At 35.0% G+C, this 14,774-nt stretch overlaps 1 protein-coding gene across 9 annotated transcripts; it reads left to right on the forward strand.

Annotated features, from left to right (window-relative positions):
* The first annotated feature begins 1,274 nt into the window (after window positions 1-1,274).
* On the forward strand, window positions 1,275-14,247 carry LOC18443119 (putative galacturonosyltransferase 6). 9 transcript variants are annotated; one of them, XR_016048950.1, is made up of 7 exons: window positions 1,275-1,661; window positions 2,606-2,693; window positions 9,847-10,052; window positions 12,099-12,209; window positions 12,292-12,443; window positions 12,708-12,985; window positions 13,734-14,247. XR_016048950.1 is itself a non-coding variant. In XM_088857591.1 (7 exons), the coding sequence occupies exons 1-7, from the start codon at window positions 1,618-1,620 to the stop codon at window positions 13,978-13,980; spliced, it is 1,122 nt and encodes a 373-aa protein (XP_088713717.1). In that variant the 5' UTR covers window positions 1,275-1,617; the 3' UTR covers window positions 13,981-14,247. The 9 variants fall into 9 exon arrangements, 5 of the variants coding, with proteins under 5 accessions (XP_088713717.1, XP_088713718.1, XP_088713715.1 ...); XR_016048951.1 differs by having other exon boundaries at window positions 9,901-10,052; XM_088857591.1 differs by having other exon boundaries at window positions 12,292-12,439.
* The last annotated feature ends 527 nt before the right edge of the window (window positions 14,248-14,774 follow it).

Raw genomic sequence — 14,774 nt, forward strand, 5'->3', positions numbered from 1 at the left:
AATGAAATAATGAAAATATCTATAAAAAAATTTAAAGTAAAGTTATTGGTCTTTTAAATGTTATTTGAATTGAACCAGAAAAAAAAAAAAAAAAAAAGGAAACTTACCAAAATATATAGTTTCAAAATTTTAAAATTTATTTTTTAAAAAAATTATATTCATACCTAATAGTTGCTTTTTTAACCCAAAATGCGGCCTAATAGGGCCGTGAAGCCCCAAGATTCATTTAAGGATTTCCCTTGTACACCACGGCCCTATTAAAAATATGATGCATCATTGCAGCCTTATTTGAATTAATTTTTTATTTTTACTTTAAAAACCATGTATATCATATAGTTTGACGGATTTGTGGCCGGTCCAATAATACACTCACCATATGATTGAATCACTAAACCAAATAGAAAGAATCCTAAATCATGTGAAGCTAAAAAGGATCATGCCAAAAAAAAAAAAAGGAAAATAGAATATTCATGTTTAATTAGTCCAAGGAAAAGACAAACAAGAGAGATGCATCATTAGTTTTAGAAAAGAAAAGGAAAATTAAGAAAGGATGTTTAATTTTAAGAAAAAATTTATATAAAGATGCAACTTTACAATGTAGAACTCCAAATATACTTCAAAATTCCATTGAAGTATGACCATGAAAAATAAAAATATTTTAAGTATTAAAAATAGTGCATTTTACAACATATTATCTATACTGTCCATTTTCAATATTTTTCATATGTTTATAAGTCTACTTTATTTTAACTATTTTTAAAATTTAAAATTTTATTATTAAATATAAAAATAAATTTTTGAAATAGCGCAAATATTTTATATCAAAATTATATATCATGATAAAATTTGAAGGTGCACCCAACTTCTGCCGCTACGGATGTGCGAACTGCATCCTTAATTTTAGGATCGAAGGGGCGAGGTGTAAATAATTTTTAAACTTAGAGAGAGAAAAAGCACCGTTTTGAGAAAGAGAATTTAGCGATAAAAAGAAGGAATTTGAGGAAGGAAATTTTAGAGAGAGATTCACCTCTCGAAGGGAGAGAGACGGCAGCCATGAATGTTGCAAGTCGAGAGAGAGAGAAAAGCCATGAATACTGCAAGTTTGTACCTTTAGAGAGAGAAGCATGAGTACTGCAAGTTTGTACCTTTAGTGAGAGAGAGAAAAGCCATGAATACTGCAAGTTTGTACCTCACAATCTCTGAAGGACCTTCAGTCAGAGAGCAGAGGGAGGGACACACAAAAAATGCCAGAGAGAGAGAGCCATATTCATGAGTAGCGTCTCCTGTAAACAGGCAGGGACTAAGGAGGCTTGAAGGACAATCCCAAGCCAAATCCATAGACTTTCTCATAGTGTTTTGGGGTTGGGTTTCCACTCCTTACCCAATTCACAAAGGAATAAATTATGCCTGAAATCAATCTCCATATATCAGGAGGAGGAGCAACCAGAAGGAACTCTGGTACTAACTCCACAATTAACAGGAGAAATGGGGTTCCTATTCACCCAGACATTGAACCACCTCCTAAGCCATGGCCTTTTGCCCCTTTTTTGGCCTTTTTAGTCATCATCTCCCTTGCCTTGCTGCAATTCTTACCCGCATCTCATTTCCGAGATCCCAATGATCCCCTTCGCAACTGGATTCCTATTGATTCGAGCCTTCAGGTAAGTGGGTTCTTGTTCACTCCAAAAGTTTTTATTTATATTTTGAATTTGCATTGTGGATTCGATCCTTTTAGTAATTGTTGTTGCATGTTTGAATTTTTTAGGCTTCTTTATCTCCACCTTATAAATTTAGCTTCAGTTTTGAAATATTTATGTGGATTTAATATGAATTGCTGATATTTAATGGCTTCAATGCCCTTGAACAAAGTAAATTTCATGTTGACTTTTTTGGGTATGTATTTTTATGTTTTTCTTACTTATTATGTTGTTGGCTTTTTGTCGAATTTCCTTGGAAGTTGGTATTGAAATGGTTTGGATCAGAAGTGAGGGATCCTTTACAGTTTTTTACACATTTATGAGGTTACTATCTAGGTTACATTTACAGTTCATACATCTTTAAGCAAAGACAATTGCATTGTAAATTTTATTTATACTAGTAAGATGCACATGCTTTGAAGGTCTCATTAAAATGCTGCATACATAATGTGATATCAATAGAAATCTTATGAGAAATAATATACCGAGTGGAAAAATATGACCATCTGTATCTATTGATGTTGATTCGTATGGCTATGAGGCCTTACGTGTCTTAGCCTACAATTGTGGGAATCCAATGATCATTATAATTATCCAAAAAATAATAATTACATCCAATGTCCATATTAACGTTGGATGAATATTCATGAGATCAACGAAGACCATTTCTCAAAGACCTGTTGGAGAAATATATACGTTAGCCCTTCTTCTCCTTATAAAAATGGGAAGCTAAAGAGAGGAAGACACAACAAGAAAAATGTGTACAATTCTTCTCTCTCTCTAAACGTGAAGGAATCTAAAATTTGGACTCTGCGATCACCAGCCTCACGGCACTCTTCTCTGATCTCGGGTTTGTTATCATCCACGCTCCATCAATTTTCACTAACATTGCTATCAAAACAAACCAGGTGTTTCTTTCTTTTGATCGATCACGAGCAAGACCAGGTTTCATCTTCGTGGTGTTCCTTTCTTTTGGTCAATCATGAGCAAGACCAGGTTTCAGCTTCGTCTCTATGTTATTGTTCACAATCTTAAAAAAAAAAAAACTTTCTTAAATCTACAGCAAGCTTGTTTCTCTTATTCCTTTATCGTCACAATTGTTTAAAGGATTAACATGTATATCTTTGTTTAAGAGATTGCTTGGAATTACGTAGTGATATCAATAAAATGATGGAAGGATAGATATTTTAGATTTAATGTTTTATGATAGAATTTTGTGCCACAAATATATAATCACCTCTCTGTGTATACAATTGCCTCTGTAAATACGTGCTATTCTATTTTCTCATATATTGCCACTATATATAAAATTATCTGTGCAGCTGAAATTTTTTCTTCTTCACTAAATATCAATGGCTACAAATTGTGCTATTCTATTGCCTTATATATTGCCGCTATATATAAATTATCTGTGCAGCTGAATTTTTTTTTTCTTCTTCACGAAATATTAGTGGCTACAAATTGTGCTATTCTATTGCCTTATATATTGTCGCTATATATAAATTTGCCTGTGCGTCTGAAAAAAAAATTTCACTAAATGCATGGGGATTGTTCTCAGTAATTTTGTGAAATTTTATATCATTTCTTTGACTTGGTGAAGAAGTAATTCCAGTAATAGGATATACAGGGGAACCCCATTACAAAATTGTTACATCTCTTCTCTATAAAACCCCACCAAATAGCAGGAGATCTGCACACTGAGTTTGTTAGAGAGAGAAAGAGAATTGAGGAGAAAGAAGCCGTGGCGAAGCTGATTGCCTTCTTAGGTGTTCTGGTGGCAGCTGTGGGATTTGAACCCATGCCCTTTCGGTTATTTTGGTGGACAATTATTCTACCAACTATTTTGTTGGTATTGATTTTTATTCTACCAACTATTTACTACTCTATTTTTTTTCTTTTACCTGATTTGACAGAAATTATTTATTCTACCAACTATTTTCTTCTTCACTAAATATTAGTGGCTACAAATTGTGCTATTCTATTGGCCTATATATTGTCGCTATATATAAAATTGTCCATATAGCTGAAAAAAAAAAATTCACTAAATTAATGGGGATTGTTCTCAGTAATTTTTTTTTTCTTTTACCTGATTTGACAGAAACTATTTATTTTACCAACTATTTTCTTCTTCACTAAATATTAGTGGCTACAAATTGTGCTATTCTATTGGCTTATATATTGTCGCTATATATAAAATTGTCCTTGTAGCTGAAAAAAAAAGTTTCACTAAATGCATGGGGATTGTTCTCAGTAATTTTGTGAAATTTTGTATCATGAAGTAATTCCAGTAATAGGATATACAGGGGAACCCCATTACAAAATTGTTACATCTCTTCTCTATAAAACCCCACCAAATAGCAGGAGATCTGCATACTGAGTTTGTTAGAGAGAGAAAGAGAATTGAGGAGAAGAAGCCGTGGCGAAGCTGATTGCCTTCTTAGGTGTTCTGGTGACAGCTGTGGGATTTGAACCCATGCCCTTTCGGTTATTTTGGTGGACAATTATCCTACCAACTATTTTGTTGGCATTGTTTTATTCTACCAACTATTTACTACTCTATTTTTTTTCTTTTACCTGATTTGACAGAAACTATTTATTCTATCAACTATTTTCTTCTTCACTAAATATTAGTGGCTACAAATTGTGCTATTCTATTGGCTTATATATTGTCGCTATATATAAAATTGTCTGTGTGGCTGAAAAAAAAAAATTTCACTAAATGCATGGGGATTGTTCTCAGTAATTTTGTGAAATTTTGTATCATTTCTTTGACTTGGTGAAGAAGTAATTCCAGTAATAGGATATACAGGGGAACCCCATTACAAAATTGTTACATCTCTTCTCTATAAAACCCCACCAAATAGCAGGAGATCTGCATACTGAGTTTGTTAGAGAGAGAAAGAGAATTGAGGAGAAAGAAGTCGTGGCGTAGCTGATTGCCTTCTTAGGTGTTCTGGTGACAGCTGCGGGATTTGAACCCATGCCCTTTCGGTTATTTTGGTGGACAATTATTCTACCAACTATTTTGTTGGTATTGATTTTTATTCTACCAACTATTTACTACTCTATTTTTTCTCTTTTACCTGATTTGACAGAAACCCAAATTTAATCGCATTAATATTTTCTTTTAATGCAAGGCCCATGCTTTCTTGACATTGGAATATATTTAGTAATACTCCCGCTGATATTGCTTGTTTATACTGCTTGATGTTGTTGATGCACCTCAAATAAATAATATAAAGGGAATTTTATATTATCTTTGATAATTGTAGTGCTTACTTTTAGATTGGGAGATTGCTTATTTAATTATTTTTTTTTTTAAGGCATCATTTAATAACCGATATTGCTTTTGAAATAATTGCAGCTCTCTCTGTACATGCATTGACCACATAACAAATATTTTGGTAGCTTATTTAGCTTCTTAAGAACTTAGAAAGTACTAGGTTGCTCACCCATAACTTAGCAAATGGCTAATAGAATTGTAATGGCTGAACTTTCTAGAATTGAAAAATTGAATGGAAGCAATTTTAGCATGTGGAAGAGGAAGATGAAATACCTCCTCATCCAAGATCGAATAATATATGTACTAAGAGAAGATCCACCAGTAGTTGGTGATAAACCAACTGAAGAAGAAAAGTTAGAAAAAATTTTAGAAGATGATCTTATAGCAAAAACATCTATCTTAACCTTTATGCAAGATGACCTCATTAAGGTTTTCGAACATTATGAAACATCTAAGAAAATGCTGGAGGGAATAAAAACTAAATATGATTCAACCTCAAAAACACACCTCCAATTGCTATTAGAGCAATATAACTCATTTAAAATGGAGGGTAATAATGCAGTGGAACATGTAAACAACATGCTTGTTATGGCTAAGGACTTAGCCGTTGCTGGGAATGAAGTCCTCGAGTGCATGCAAGTTTTCACAATCTTAAATAGCCTTCCACCTTCATGGAGGATGGTAACAATTGCACTTAGGATGAATGCCAAATCTATTACAGTAGGGGACCTACCCATGCAACTAGCCTTAGAATGAGAACATATGAACAAAGATAAAAGGAGTGAGCTCATGCTTGCTCAATGACCTCCCAAAACTAGCCAACCCAAGCCTAAATTTCAAGGGAAGTTTAATAAGATGAACAATAGGTTCAAAAAAAAAGAAACTAAGTCCTACAACCTAGAATCTAGACTAGGACTGCCAAAATGAACTAAGCCCTACCACCTACCCATGCAACTAGCTTTAGAATAAGAACATATGAACAAAAATAAAAGGAGTGAGCTCATGCTTGCTCAAGGACCTCCCAAAACTAGCCAACCCAAGCCTAAATTTCAAGGGAAGTTTAATAAGAGGAACAATAGGTTCAAAAAACAAAGAAACTAAGCCCTACGACCTAGAATCTAAACCAGGACCGCGAAAACGCTTCTTATGTGGTCAGCCAGGTCACTTCAAGAACCGTTGTCCACATAATCCACATAATAGAAACCTGCAAAATCCAAAGAATAGCAGAAATGGAAGCAAGAGGCGTGAAGTTGTTTGTGTGGTTTCTGAGTGCCTGATGGCAAACCACGACATCAAAGGATGGTGGGTAGACTCAGACGTTAATCGACATATTGTAACCTCAAAAGGCCTCTTCGAGGACTTCAAAGAAATAAAAGCTAGGGAGAAACGTATCTACACGGGGAACAACACCTATTCTAATGTATTATGCGTAGGAACTTGTAGGTTGTATGTACGGACAATCGACCTTGTATTAACTGATGTATATTTTATCCCTTGTATGAGACGAAATATTGTATCTGTCCCTTTGCTCATTAGAAAGAGTTTTGAAGTCCGCTTCCAATCATTGAAAGTATCAATCGAAAAGCGTGGACAAATTTATGCTTGGGGACACTTGGTTGATGACTACAACTTGTTCCTTCTTCATGTAAATGAGAAAGCTGATACTAAAATTTCAACTTATTCTGGTTATGTTGATTGTGTAATGGTTGTTGATGCGTATACTTGGCATCTTAGGCTTGGCCACATAGGAAAAGACAAAATAAATAGATTAAGAAAGAAATGTCTTATTCCAAATCTAAATAATGTCAAATTTCTAACCTATCAGCATTGTTTGTCCAGAAAAATGACTAGGAAATCATTCAATATAGGGGAGGGAGCTAATGAGTTATTGAATGTGTAAACTTAATGTTAAAACTCATAGAGGGACGTCATACTTCATCACTTTTATTGATGATTTTTCTAGATTTGAATATGTTTATCTAATCCATTATAAATCAGAAGCTTTAGAAAATTTTAAAATATATAAAAAAGAAGTAGAAAACCAATTGGGTAGGAACATCAAAGTTCTTAAAACTGATAAGGGAGGTGAATATACATCCGAAGCTTTCAATACTTATTGCCAAGAATATGGTATTACAAGACATACCACTATGCCTTATACGCTACATCAAAATGGAATAGCTGAAAGGCATAATAGAACCCTCTTAGAAATGACTAGATCCATGATGGCTCATGCTAATCTGCCTAAGACTTTTTGGGGAGAAGCAATAAGCACATCCATATATGTTCTTAATAGGGTTTCAAATAAGGCAATAGATTTTACCCCTTATGAACTGTAGACAGGTAGAAAACCTGATCTATCCGATTTAAAAAAGTGGGGATCAACTGCCCATGTCAGCATTCCATATCACCATAGAAATAAGTTAGAAAACAAAATTCTAATTTGTAATTTTATAGGATACCCCGCAAGATTATCATAAAGATAAGGGACTCATTGAAAGCAGAGATGCTGAGTTCCTAGAAGATTTTATTGAAGAAAACCTACCTATAGTGGATAACAATAATCTACCTAATATCATAGATGGCTTAGAACCACTACCTACAGTGGAAATGGATAGCCCTGAGCAACATGATAATGTTGAAGTACCTACACACCCAATGTTAAGTGGTCAAAAGAGGTCTAAAGCTCCTCCATCATACCTTGATGATTTCTATGTCTTTATGAATGAGGAGATAAACAACTTTATTGACCTAGATGAAATCCATGACCCTTTTGACTTTAATGATGCTATGAAATCACAAGAATCTCAAGAATGGCTTAATGCCATGAGAGAATAATTAGATTCTATTGAGAAAATTAAAGTTTGGGATCTATGTGATTTACCATCTGATAGGAAACCTATAAGTTCTAAATGGGTACTTAAAGGGAAGTTCAAATCTGATGGATCAATTGATAAATTTAAAGCTAGGTTAGTAGCAAAGGGTTTTACCCAAAGAAAGGGATTGACTATGTCGACACTTATTTCCCAGTTGCAACGTTTATTTCCATTAGAATAATTTTGGCAATCGTTGCATATTATGACCTAGAACTTTACCAAATGGATGTAAAAAATGCATTCTTGAATGGTGAACTGAAGGAAACCATCTACATGAAATAACCTGAGGGCTTCATAATTATAGGTCAAGAAAATAAAGTATACAAATTAAATAAGTCTTTATATAGTTTAAAACAATCTTCAAGACAATGGTACTTAACATTTCATGATGCCATCCTACATATGGGATATGAAGTAGATAAATTGGACCATTGTGTGTATGTCTTGAAGAGTGAGAGTAAATTCACAATACTCTCATTATATGTGGATGATATCCTAATAGTGAGAGTAAATTCACAATACAGTGCGAGCAAATTCAGATGCAGATTTTGTTGAGGATAGGGACGATAGTAAGTCCACCTCAGGACATATTTTCCTCTTTGAAGGGACAGTTGTTTCTTGGTCTAGCAAGAAACAAGGGTGCGTAGCTAGGTACACACAGGAAGAAGAATACATGGCATGTAGCACTGCTTGTACTTTCGTCATCTGGATAAAGCTTTTCATAGATGACTTGAAGCGACAAATAATCAACAGACCGATCCAAATATTTTGTGATAATCAAGTTGCAATTAAATTAATTCAAAGTGGAGCAAATAACTCCAAAGGAAGACATATTGATGTCTAATATCACTACATTCCGGATGTAGTTGAGAAAAGTGAAGTAACTGTTAGTTACTTGCCCTCATCAAATATGATCGTTGATCCATTAACAAAGGGTCTAAGTGTTGAACTACTTTCTAAGCACACTAGCTTAATGGGACTTAAAACTGTTTAAGTCAATCAATTTTCATGAGTGACAAAACTGCATTAGCATGAAAATCCTTATGATGGACATTTGTTATGAGAAGCATATCTGCGAAAGCTTGAGAAAAACCTTATTTTCTTAAAGGTCATAGTCAAAAGTGGGAGTGTGAATGTTACTTATTATACTCGGTCGTCATAGCCAAGTGGGAGATGTTGACATGTATGGTTAGGAGGCCTTACGTGTCTTAGCCTACAATTGTGGGAATCCAATGTTCATTATAACTATCCAAAAAAAAAAAAATTATATCCAACGTCCATATGGTCCAACGTCCATATGAATGTTGGATGAATATCCTTGAGATCAGGGAGACCTTTTCTCAAAGACCCGTTGGAGAAGTATATCTGTTAGCCCTTCTTCTCCATATAAAAATGGGAAACTGACACAGCAAGAAAAATGTGTATAGTTCTTCTCTCTCTCTAAAAGTGAAGGGATCTAAAATCCGGGCTCTGTGATCACCAGCCTCACAGCACTCTTCTCTGATATCGGGTTTATTATCATCCACGCTCCATCAATTTTCGCTAACAATTTAGACTATGTAATTCAATATTAGAAATTTATTGAACAGAATGAGTAAATTGTTTATGTAGCAAATTAAGTAGCATAAAGATCAATAGCATAATTCTATAAATAGTTATATAATTGTAATTACATTATTATAATGAATTAATAATATTAATTGTCCAACCTTTAACTTTGGCTTAACAATGTAGTATAGATAATCTAGTATAGATATGAAGGGGACTGTGAAGACCTGAACAAATTGTATTCTCCTCATGGTTCACATTAGCCTTCAAATGGCATTGCTGTACTATAACCACAGTTTGGTAACTTCGAATATTTGTATGACATGATTTGGTTGGCTCCAAAGTGTATGATCACACTATCTCTTCCTAGAAGCTTTGATATCGAGTTAATGGTGTACTGTATATGTGTGTAATAATAGTGACATACAACTTGTACATGCAGTCAAACAACTCATCATTTCCTGGTCATGAAAACACTAGTTACTCATTGATGCAGTCAAACAACTCATCGTTTCCTGGTCATGAAAACGCTAGTTACTCATTGACACTAGATGTGGAGGCTGGAAAAATACATGTAGTTTCTTGGATGGATTGTTTGGATCTAAGATTATTTGCAGTCCTTATCAACTCGACAATCTCAAGCTCAAGGTAAGTTTCAGTTTATTCATTTATTACCTTGTTTGGTCATTAACGTCATTGCATGGAACTCCTAATTGTTTTACATGATGGTTAGCAATTTTGACTTTATGATAGACCATGCTTAAAATTGTATTGATGAGTAATTTCGTTATTAATTTTGGGTTCATTGTACCTGGATGGTTTGGCCAAATAATTCTTTAGTAGCATTAGCCTGGATACAAACTCACTACATCTTGACAATGACGCTGCATAGTGATGTGTAAGGCTGATATACATTGAGATCATCCACCGTAAATAATCACCCGAACTTTTTATTTTTAGAGGGGAAAGTATTCTATAATCCCACTCAGGGGACATCACCCCCTAATCACTGAATGGATGGTGATAGAGAAAGAGTGGTCCCACTCTCCATTGATGGACAGTGATGACCCTAAGTAAGGTTTTTCATAGTCTGTGAGATTATGGTATACCTTCACATTCTACACACATAAAAACCAAGCAATGCTAGAAGTTGATATTATGTCGAGAGGGTCTCTTACACATGTCCTTTATAAATCATTCTAACCATGGTTTTGAAACTTAGCCGCTCAATTGGGACTCCCGAATTCAAATTGGCTTCACAACCTCTCATGTTTGGGACTCTGAATAGGCAATTAAATTATTATATTTGGAATTTGGATATGGCCCTAATTCTGAGAGATCCCTAGAGATGATTAACTCTCTGTCCATGAGCAGTGTGATAGATTGGCCTGAAGTTTTGGACCAAGATCATGTTTGCAAGGCATGAAAAATCAGAAAATGTGTAATGAAGGATATTTTGTTAATCTCCAAGGCTTGGTTGAAATTATCATTTCAGGTTATGAGATCATTTTGAAAATCATCTAATTGTGACTGTTTTGGACCAATTGTAATGTTTCATGGGTGTTTGTGGTTTCCAAACCATAGTGGCATTGGGATGGGGTAGATTACCTAGTGGTGGTATTTCAGTTATCACGGGAAGAACTTCAATTGTTTTTCTGGATTAGACTGCATCTCCTTTGTGTCTTTTTCTGTAAATTTAAAGGTTCATCATCATCATCATCACCATCAGAAATTTGTCCCAACTAATTAGTATTGGCTACACGAATCCTAGTCCGTCATTCTGTTCCATCAAGGGTTATACCTTAAGTGAGGTCATAAGTCCCTTTATCTTTTCTCTCTACTTCCAACAATGCCTTTTGGGCCTACCCTCTTGTCCTTTTTGAACCTTCCACTTGAACTAACTCGTACCTCCTAACAGTTGTTGTATTGGGTCTATGTTGCACATCGCCAACCCAACTAAATCTACTTTCTCTCATCTTGTCACCTATTGATGCCACACCTAAATTCTCCCGAATGTTAATTTAAAAGTTACTTATAAAAAAGAAAGAAAAGTTCTAAAATTCTACCTTTGAACATACTAAAATATTGGGCCTTATTTGATATGTAATTTGACAAATTCAACTTGAATCCTGAATGATGAAATTAATAGAAACCCAAGAGATTTGGGAAAGGTGAAGTTTCCATTGATAGAAAAGAAAGAGCTGCAGTTGTTTCCAATGCTGACCTACACAACATTAGTGGATCAACTCGAACATTAATTCAATTGGTTCATCCGTAAACATACTATGGTCCAACTGACCAGAGTAAACCATAAGATATTGGAGTCATCACGGTGCTTTTCTGTTGGGTTGCACTCTGTCCATGGCTGTCCATTTTTCAATGCCAGTGATGATTGCAAGTGACTATGATTTTCTGTAGCCTATTGAATTATACTTACTCTCTTTTCTTTGTGGGTGATTTCTTGAACCGAATATGAACTTTTGTTTCTGGGATGTATTCTGTAGGTATCAGTCTTGTCTGTCTGTGCAATGTCTAGATGCATATGGGTGTATATATGGTCACTGTAATATTCTTAACTATAAAGCCAGACGATTCTTCTTCTTTTCTGTTTTCATAATCTAATTCATCGTTCTTCTTTGTCTCTCCCTTCTAAATTTTGTTTCTGAGATGTCTATTCTCGATTTTTTGCATCAGATCTCCAGAACGTGTTCATTTCCATTTTTTTATACCTGAAGGACAAGAGAAGAAACTCTCCTACTATAAGCTCAAAGTTCTATTTCCCGATTCCAATCTAGAGATGATTGGGTAAGACAGTCAATTTAAGCCTGTGACTAAAGTTGCTGTTTGCTAAATATTCTTCCATTAAGGGTTGTTGCATGCTATACAGGCAAAAGGAAGTCAAAGAAAAGTTGAGAGTTTCTTTCGATGGTAGACATCTCTGGTCCTCTCTCCTAGGAATCAAGCCATTTATCATCTCAACTGTTTACCCAAATCTGAGCAAATTCATATATGTTACTCCAGACGTGATCATGAAGGTAGGTGGGTTGATCTCTCTCTCTCTCTCTCTCTCTCTCTCTCTCTCTCTCGTGCACAGTTTTTGTGATTTCATGGATGTGTGAACATATACATGAGGTATTTACTTTCATGGTCTTTGTGTGTACATATATATACATGAGGTATTGAGGTATATAATATGCTCATATAAGAAAGAGTGGATGGTCGATTATAATAGTTACAAGTGGCATCTTGGTTAGGATTTTCTTCCCTTGCTATTTCATTTGCAATCTTAAGCATCATTGACAGGGAAGGGTAGAGGAGCTCTTCAAAATTGATTTGGAAACCCACGCTATTGCGGCTGTTGAGGATTGCAGCAAAAGACTATCAAGCTCTGTTAATTTCAATGTTTTGGATGCGGTTCAAAGATCAGCAGACAAGCCTTGGGTTTCTCGAAGTCCTTATAAAAGAGATGCTTGTGTGCCTGACATGAGAGTTTTACTGATTAATGCCAATAATTTAGCTGGGGGAAAAATCGTGCAGGCTGTGCAATGGTGGGACAATGTTCTCAACGGGGGGAATGACAGGTTCACATTCTCTCACTCCATCTCTCTCGCATTCAATCGATACACTCATCTAATTTGATCCAATTTGATATTTCTTTTTCTGGGATTGTGTGGTAGGCTTTGTTTGGACATTGATTTCAAAATATGACACCAATCTGTTCATGGATGGTTGATATAATATGACACCAATCTGTTCATGGATGGTTGATACTTTGATTTCATCTGTTTGTGCATTGGCTTCTTTTTATCTCTATCTGTGTAAGAGAAAGGCTTATAACTGAGAAGTTTGCCAAAAAAAAAAAGGTCTTTTAAGGTGGTCGTGAAAGCTTTGAAGTTAGCTAAGTCTTGTTTATCTTAAAGAGTTCATTTTTTTGTAGCAGTAATTGATAACATGACCTTTCCAACTGAAAATGAAAGTTGGATTGTGATTTCAATGCATCAATGAAACAGTTGTAGGCTTGTTCGCTTTTCTCATCAACCCTATGCATTGTTTTTCATTTCTTTATAAAAAACTTGGGACTATGATCTGCATTAATACTGCAGCAGGGTCCTTGATTGTATGTGTTCTACTTTGCTGTTGACATCAATAAGAGAGTTGTGATATGCCATGGTAGTCTGGTCTATATTTTCAAACAAACTTTATCATGGTAATTTCCCTTAAGTTTTACTTTTCCCCGTTCTGGCACGCTTACAATGTTAGGGATGTGTCGCTATTGAGCCCCTCTTCTGATAAAAATCTATATTCTCATTTTCCTTGAATCAAATGCAGGAGCGAGGAAACCAGCCCTGCAATCCTTCTTACTCTCTATAATAAGTATCTTAAACTCGACAGTGGTTGGAATGTTACTGCTGAATTTGCTCCATCTGGACATGAAGATGATGCAAAGATTCTCCATTTCGATGGACCCAAGAGGGTGTGCTCAGAAGCTGATTCAAAACCTGCTCAAGAAACACACTATGGCAACCTCTGGCGCCAGTACATGCCACCCTCATCTGATCGAATACTGGGGGATTAGTTTCTCTCTCTCTCACCATCGGATCAGATAATGGGGGAAGTCTCTCTCTCTCTCTCTCTCTCTCTCTCTCTCTCTCTCTCTTGTAATATACATCGCCTTGGTCTGGCTCAGATTGAGTTGATGTTACATGAAGCTCTAATGGGTTTCTTTAGGTTTCTCTTTTTTCTTTTTCTTTATTTTGAAAGAATGGATTTAGTAAGTTTGATGTTTTTAAATTCAAATGTAATTGAGTTAAATTTTTATGTGAGCATCCATTGTTTTGTTGCTTGTGAACTCTTGGGGAATGCATCTTTCTGGCCTTGCCCTTGTGGTTCTCCCAACTTTGCAGGCATTTTGGAGATAGAAGACAGGGGGAGAGAGATTTTACAAAACAATTTCAAGTGGTTTTGCAAAAGAAATAATAAGGCCCAATTGCAATTAAGAATCAATTCATACTTGAAAATTGAACACCCATTGCGGTTTCATAAGGCCTAGGCTTTATGACAACAAAGTAAAACCTCACTTCAAATCTTCACTTGGAAAGTACTTTGGGCATGAATCTTCATGATGGTTTTAAAATCAATTTCTTCATGATGCTCTAAAATCAATTTCTAACACCGACAATGAAATGTGAAGCTCGAAAAAGGTACAGATCTTACAGTTTATGAATTACTTATTTTTAACCCTAAAAATATGTACTATTTTTAGGGTTTGAAATCCTGTATTTTTTCACTACTATAATTGTCATAAGAGGGATGAGGGTTTTTGGACGTCAAAATTAAAAATTATAATTTTTAGTGAGTTTTAAAGTAGAG

Source organism: Amborella trichopoda, chromosome 2 (assembly GCF_054954075.1).
Source record: "Amborella trichopoda isolate Santa Cruz 75 chromosome 2, AtrichopodaSantaCruz75HAP2 v2.0, whole genome shotgun sequence".
In the NCBI taxonomy this organism is placed as follows: domain Eukaryota; kingdom Viridiplantae; phylum Streptophyta; class Magnoliopsida; order Amborellales; family Amborellaceae; genus Amborella; species Amborella trichopoda.

Excerpts from the sequence above, each read along its gene's own strand:
- LOC18443119 (XM_088857589.1), top strand. The coding sequence starts at position 1,404 with ATGCCTGAAATCAATCTCCATATATCAGGAGGAGGAGCAACCAGAAGG. Across the intron at positions 12,440-12,707 it reads CTCCAGACGTGATCATGAAG|GGAAGGGTAGAGGAGCTCTT; the intron begins GTAGGTGGGTTG and ends CATCATTGACAG. Across the intron at positions 12,986-13,733 it reads CTCAACGGGGGGAATGACAG|GAGCGAGGAAACCAGCCCTG; the intron begins GTTCACATTCTC and ends AATCAAATGCAG.